General features: G+C 42.1%; 1 protein-coding gene across 1 annotated transcript in view; it reads left to right on the forward strand.

Moving 5' to 3' along the window:
- LOC126428341 (translation initiation factor eIF-2B subunit alpha) overlaps positions 1-7,459 on the forward strand; it is a 44,799-nt gene extending 37,340 nt beyond the window's left edge. Inside the window, exon 8 of the mRNA XM_050090274.1 lies at positions 7,264-7,459. Within this exon, the coding sequence (XP_049946231.1) occupies positions 7,264-7,419 (156 nt within the window). The 3' untranslated portion in view covers positions 7,420-7,459. The remainder of the gene's footprint in view (positions 1-7,263) is intronic.
- Positions 7,460-7,783: the final 324 nt, after the last annotated feature.

A 7,783-nucleotide genomic window follows, 5' to 3' on the forward strand; every position in this document is an offset into this window, starting at 1 on the left:
ACAATATTTTAACTTATTTATAAAACAAATTGACAGTCCATTCATGTGAAAACCAAATCACAATTACAAAATTTCACCACACCAATTAAAAACAGAGTATTATTGTGTTTTTGTTGACATTTACATGTGCCATTGCAAAATAGCTGTTCACACACTTTACATTCTCTCTCGAGCGCTCTGGCGGCAGAAACCTGAAGTGCGGCTTCAGGCGAACAAAACTTTATGAGTTTTTCTACGTATCTGCAGTGTGTCGTGACCATATGTCAATGAATGAATGGTGCTACAGTGAATTTATGAAATCGCTTCAATCATTTGTAATAGCCCTATACATGCTTTATATCTCTCTGGATACGAAACCTCATCATTCTACACCTCGTTGTACTGCAGGAGTATCGTGATATCTTCACTACTAGCTATGCTTTCCAAAAAAGTGAATTGTGTGTAAGTTCCAAAAAAGTTAATTGTGTATAAGCAAAATAGATGCATCTATTCTCACGTGTCCATTTCCCAGACTAAGAAGCTATATGCAATACATTCCTCCATTGAAACAACTGCTACAATGCATTCATTCTTGCTAGCGATATTTTCATATTTCATTTAAAACTTTTAAAAATTTATGACCCTTCCAAAAATCGAACCCGTGTTCTTCATATCCCTAATTACATGCGCTATCTATTGCACTACAGATCGTGGCCATCTGCTGAATATCTTGTAGAGTGGAAAGCAGCACTAATATTTGCCAAGAATAATTTTATTGTGTTTTGGGTCAGATTTCATGACTGACATCAACAATCTAGATATAGGATATAGACCAATTTGCAAAATTCCACAAACCCTTAGTTTTGAGCAGGTTTAATGATGTTGCAGGGAGCTGAGAAAAGAATGTCCGTCGTGACAAATATCGCCGCTCTAATTGAGTGGAGCATAAACGCATCAATTTTTGTAATATTGCCACCATCAGCGTTCACAAAATTCCTGTCTATTGTTACTTAAAAGTTGTAAATGCATTTTTTATACTAAGGAGCTTAACTATTTGCAGAAAAAGTACATAAAAACATTGTAACTTCGGCTAATACTCCTGTGACACACATATAGCTTCGTCTTACTCCTAGTCTGTGATATTACAAGAGCTTCAGCCAATAACAGAGCATTTTCGATAATGTGACCAAATCTTGGTATCTATTGATTTTGAAGCTTTAATTACATAAAAATAACTGATATTTTGTGAGAGTATTGATAGTAAATGTTTTTTGAATGTTGTAATCACTCCGAATAATAACAATCTGAACCATATTTTTAACATAGGAAAATAGCCTATTGTCGTATTGTAATAGCTCACTTGTATCTTGATGCTTCTCTGCTGAGAAACTTATACAAACAGTGGAAATTTGATGTTGTGAAGAAAAGTGAAATAATTATTGTAGAGAATATGTCCTTAATTTTTTAGATGTGGATTTTTTTAATGGGCAATGGCATTGATTTTTATTGCATGAAAAGTCATGTATTGAAATTTTCTTGCTCTCTGTTTTGAATGTGTCCCCACATACAATGTTGGGCCTCTTAAAAATGATAGTGCTCTCAGTGTTGGATCCATATTGGAGTGGTAGGATGTACAAAACAGAAAACTGAACCTGAGCTTTAAAGTGTTGTTCACATAATGTCATGTGATCTTTATAGGTATCAGTATCTAGACACCTAAATAATCTGTTCTGGGCACGATTTAATAATTCAAAATTAGCATATGACATTCTTCTCTACAAACAATTTCTCAGTATAACCTCCATCGAGCCCATTGCACATTATTTTAACAAGAATGAAAAATACTCCTACTGTAGCACAAAAAAGGTGACTATGTCCTGGGCAGAGTTATGGATATCAAAGGAGGAAACTAGCTCTTCAACTTATCTGGCAGCTTCAAAGACATTTAAATCAAAACATCGTGATGTATTCCCACTTTTTTATTTGTTTGGTATTAATACCAACATCATGTTATATATATGACCAGTGAAGTAACATGATACTTGATGTCATGCTGTGTAACATGACATGTCATCATGTTGTCCAACGTGGTACTTGTCATGTTGAGCAATATGGCACAAAGTGTCATTAAAGTTTAGGATGCATGCATCCCACTCTGGGGTATTTCCAATTATAGCTGCACCCCCGCTCTTGGATACTTCCTTTAATAGATGCATTCCACACTGTAGAAGCACATAAATTTGTGTCTACTTGTTCTTACACCCCTAACCATACTTAATACAGAGTGTTGGTATGGGGAAGAAATGGTCCCCGTGGAGAGAAATATCACACCCTCCCCTCCCCACACCAAATAATCAATTCTTTTACAGTCCCTTCAGGAACAAATACACCACAGAAATTTTACTGCCCCAGGAAAACTTTTTTTAGCTATTTCATGTACGCTCGTCAGCCATACGATATTATACAGGGTGCTTTTTTCACCCCGTTTGCAAACAATGAGCATATACAGTACAAAAAAGCTCAAATGAACTTATGTCCAGAAAGCATAGTTTCCGTGCTAGAGACCATTTGTTCCATAGTACTTTACTACAGAGACTGCGGTCTAATACATGCTGTACCATGCAGCCACAGTTACAGTATGCATGATTTCCTCCTGGAGGGTGGTACTATTCGTTCATACGTCATGCCCTAGCACCATCTCCTGCCATGGTAATTGGCAGTGTTGTGTCCGATTAACTTCTCTTGCCGACTCACCTTGTAGTGGATGTGTTACAGCATTGTACACAATCGTTTCATATTCTAATCGAGAGCGTGCTGACGTGTTTACGTACGGAAAGGCAAATGGCAACAGGCAACGGGTGGCAGACAGCAAGGTTGTAACAGGAGACCTATCCCCGCCGACAACAACCACAGCATTCAATGTTTGTGACAGTGTTTTGCCGTTTGTCTGTGGTAGGGTCATTTCAGGAAGCAGGAAATCGTGAAGGACACCCGAAATGTTCAGACACGAGACTTGGAGGAAAATGTGATCAACACTGCGGAAGGCACCCACAATATCAGTATCGGCCAGTAAGCTCGCATTCGGGAGGACGACGGTTCAATCCCGCGTCCGGCCATCCTGATTTAGGTTTTCCGTGATTTCCCTAAATCACTCCAGGCAAATGCCGGGATGGTTCCTCTGAAAGGGCACGGCCGACTTCCTTCCCCATCCTTCCCTAATCCGATGAGACCAATGACCTCGCTGTCTGGTCTCCTTCCCCAAACAACCCAACCCCAACCCAGTAAGCCCACCAGTACTGGGTAAGCCAGACGAGTGTGTGGAACATTCTCCATGACAATTGTTACTACCCTTATCACTTACAGCATGTACAGGGCTTACTAGCGACAGACTTTCCACATCGGGAGAAGTTTTGTCACTGGTTTCTTCACCAGGCAACCTTGATTTCAGGATTTGTATCATCCATCGTATTCACAGATGAGAGTACCTTTATGCAGAGTGGTATCTTCAGTTTTCATAACTGTCATCTGTGGGACAGTATGCAGAACCCTCATGGTATGGTGTCAGTGAATTATGAGCATCGGTGCATCCAGAATGTGTGGGCCGGGATAATAGGCGAACATATTTTGGGACCAGTCTAAAAAAACGGAACTATTGGCATTTCTTGCGGGTGACTTTGCCTCCCTGCTGGAAGAAGTTCCATTGATGATTCTAAGGGTTATGTTGCTGCTGCCAGATGGTGCTCTGGTCCACTTCGCCGCCAACGTCCAGACGCATCTCAGTCGTGTCTTCCCTGGGCAACGGATCGGACGAGGGGGTCCAGTTGCATGGCCTGCTCATTCACCAGGTCTCAACACGTGCAATTTCCGGTTATGGACCATCTCAAAAGTGTCAAGTGTGCAGACCCCATTCAGATGTGGAGACACTGGAGCAGTGTGTACATGCTGCCTTTGACGCTGTTCGGATGCAGCCTGGCCGACGTGAACATGTGAGACAGATAATGATACTGGGTGTACAAGCATGCATTGAGACACATGGAAATGATTTCCAACACATACTGTAACTGTGGCTGCTTGATACAGCGCATATTAGACTGCAGTCTCTGTAACAATGTGTGATTGAGTAAATGACCTCTAGAACGAAAATCGTGGATTTCTGGACATAATTTCATTAGGCCTTTTTTGTTTCACACTGTGAAAGTAGGGTCAACTTGTAAAAAGAGTGTGAACAAGTCGATATGTTTTGATCCAAATGTTTTTGGAGCTACCAGATAAGTTGTAAAGCTAGTTCCACACTTTTACATCCCTGACTCTCCCCAGGGCATATTTGCCTTTTTGTGCTATGATAAGGGCATTGTTCATTCTGGTTCCCAACTTTTGCTCTACCATAATTTTCACATTAGACTGCCATAGCTTGGTAACCAATGTAGACTTTTGTCCAAATGAAGCTAGATTTTGAAAAGAAAGTTTTCATTTTTAATGTAAGAATGCATTTTATATTTATCTGATGTACTGTTGTTATTTTTGGACGTTTCCCATGCTACCTTCAGAATTTCAAAGAATACAGCTCACTCAACACTTAAAAGCTTTTTCTAAATCTGCAAATACCACATGGTGTCCCACATAAAATGGTAAAACTCCCACCTGAGACTCAAGTAACAATGAAATAACTAAAAAAAGAACAGATAATAGAAGTGTTAAAAAAAAAAAAAAAGAACATGTAGCTACCTGTGTATAAGAGCTGCTGGAAGTGGTGGCCACAGGCATCGCTGACTTAACGTGATAAAAAGTGTGGCTTCTGGGAAGGACTATCTCCAACCGACCATTTACTCAGATTGCAAACAGCAGTCCGACAGGCCTTTACTAACCACTGGCACCTTGTCACGGTCTTCTTTGACCTACATAATTTATATGACACAGCTTGGTGCCATCACATTTTCATTGCCCTCCATGACTGGGGCTTCCATGGACCCCTTCAGATTTTTATCTGTGAGTTTTTATCTCTGTCTCTTCTGGGTTTGAGTTGGCACTTCACTCAGCACCCCTCGGATTCAGAACAGTATCCCACAGGGTTCTCCGTTAAGTGTCGTGCTCTTCCTCGTAGCCATCAATGGATTTGTAACCTTTGTTGAGCCTGTAGTTACCCTGGCATTGTACGTTGACAATTTTGCACCTGGTGCAGCTTCCACTCTGTAGCATCTGCTAAGCACTGGTTCCAAGATGCCATCTGACGGACCTCTGTATAGTCCATCTCCCATAGCTTCCAGTTTTCTCCCTCCAAAATGCGGGTTATGCATTTTCGTCGCCAACCCACAGTACAAACCAATCCACAAATTTATTTAGGCTACTAGCTCCTCGATGTTGCAGCACAGTCCCATTTCTTGGGCCTTATTTTTGATAGAAAGCAGACATGGTTACCCTGCATTCGCCACCTGAAGACTACATTCATGCGGATGCGTAATGCTCTTTGCTTCCTGCAGACTGTGCTCCTCTTCTCCATCTTTACTGTGCTCTGGTCTGGTCCAGAGTAGACTATGACAGGTTCATGGCTCAACGGCTCCTTCCATTCTGAAAGTTCTTGACCCAGTTCACCATTGTGGGGTGCACCTGGCTATTGGTGCCTTTTGCACTAGTCGTGTTGACAGCCTCCTTATAGAAGTGAGGATTCCCCCTCTACAAATATGATGGAGCCAACTGATTTCTTATGCAGTTGACAGTTGCCAATTACCTGACCATCCAGTGTAACCTGTCCTCTTTGCAAAAGAGGGATGTCTCCCTCCTGATAACTGCCCACAGGTCGGATCACTGGTTAGAATGTGTCTCACTTCCCTCTGTCATGATCTCTATCTCCATTCGATGGAATCCACTCCGCATATTTCCTCCCGCATGCCCCCTTGGTTGGTGCCTAGACAATGGATTAGAACTGACCTATTCCAGGGTAGGTATCTGTTGCCCCTATAGTCTTCCGACGCCTTGTATTTTCCATCCTTTCATGGTGCTACCATCTTCTTCGCTGATGGTTCTAAGACAATAATAAAGCAGAATACACTTCTACATCTCCTACTGGTTTAGAATACCATTTATTGGCAGGATTATGTAGTGTGTTCACAGCGGAGCTGCGAGCCATTAACAGGGCCCTCCATTTTGTTACTCAGGCTTCCCTCCACTGTGTTTTTATATGTACCGACTCAATGAGCAGCCTGCAGGCTATCGACCAGTGCAACTCTCATCACCCTTTGGTCTCTGCTATCCATGACCACCTCTCTGCCCTTGTCCGTACCACCTGCTCAGTTGTCTTTCTCTGTGTTCCAAGTCGTGTGTGCATCTCAGGGAGTGAACTCGCTGACCATTTGACTAGAGGAGCAGATACTTGCCCCCATTCCCTTTAATGATTCCAGCTACAGATATGTGGACATCTATGTCAAATCTTTCTTTACCCAAAAGTGGACTGACATCTGGTGCACTACTGCTCACAGTAATAAACTCTGCGCACTCGAGGAGTCTACTGCCATTTGGCGCTCTTCTTTCTGCTCCTATCGGAAGGAGTCCACTGTCTTATGCTGTCTACGCATTGGTCATACCAGGCTAACTCATTGTTTCCTCCTGCATAACAAACCAACCCCACACTGTGGTTGGGAGCCAGATTGACAGTATCCCATATATTGATGGAATGTCCCCTTGTTTTGGCCCTTTGTCCTAAGTATTGTCTTCCAGATTCCTTAAATTTAATATTGGCAGACAATTCACGGGTGGTTGAATAGGTCCTCAGTCTCCTCTGTGAAAACAGTTTTTATTTTCAGATATAAGGTTTTGCTGTGCTCCTGGATCAGGGACAAGATGGTTGTGGTTTGGGCCTCTCTCCATGTGTTCTTGGTCTGGGACCCATGACCACTCCCCTCTGCATAGACCACTCTTTTATCACTCTGTTTTCCCAGTTTTTAGACTTGGGCTACCATTTTATACCTTCTGGTGTGTGTGTTGTAACTTTCTCATTTTTATAGTTGGACCTCTCTCCACTTTCAGCAGACCCTCTCTCTCCCATGTGTAACTTTGGAATCATGGACCTGATGATCTCGCCATTCAGTCTCGTACTCCCCTCACTCAATCACACGTTTTGGCTCACCAGTTTGCTTAGTCGAGTGAAACAGTTATTTGCGCTATGAATGAGCATAATGCTGAGTTGGATATAGACTTCTTGTAACATTATTTTTTGCCCAACTTATCCATCTGCCCGTACAGTACTTGTGCAGTGATATTTATTTTTGATTATTTCTCATCTTGTTTCAGCATCCCACTAGCAAGCTGGAGAACGGGAAGGACCTGCAGGAGGAGCACCCATTGGTGGACTATACGCCGCCCTCCTACATCAGCCTCCTCTTCACGGACCTCGGTATCCTCACGCCGTCTGCCGTCAGTGACGAACTTGTCAAACTGTACCTGTAGAGCTCGTCTCTTCTAGTAATAAAACTATTCTTACCACATCCGCCATTCTGTTCCATTTTTCTGAAACTACCTCGATAACATAATAAACTGGTCGTCAGTTGCCTGTGCTTCTGCTATTGTCTAATGTAATTGTGGGAGGCTCTTTGTGAAAAGGTGAAACAATGTTCCCAGCGATGTGTTTGGGGAATGACTATGCCCAAACCAGTGAATTCACCTCCTACTACGAGTTGTGATGAGATCTTGTCTTCACAATCCACACTGAATAGGTAAAACATGATGATAGATTATCGATGGAAGGTGACAGCACAACTCTGTTTAAATAAGGGTCAACTTCAGACTCAGTTAAAATATATATATTGACAAA

Source organism: Schistocerca serialis, chromosome 12 (genome assembly GCF_023864345.2).
Source record: "Schistocerca serialis cubense isolate TAMUIC-IGC-003099 chromosome 12, iqSchSeri2.2, whole genome shotgun sequence".
In the NCBI taxonomy this organism is placed as follows: domain Eukaryota; kingdom Metazoa; phylum Arthropoda; class Insecta; order Orthoptera; family Acrididae; genus Schistocerca; species Schistocerca serialis.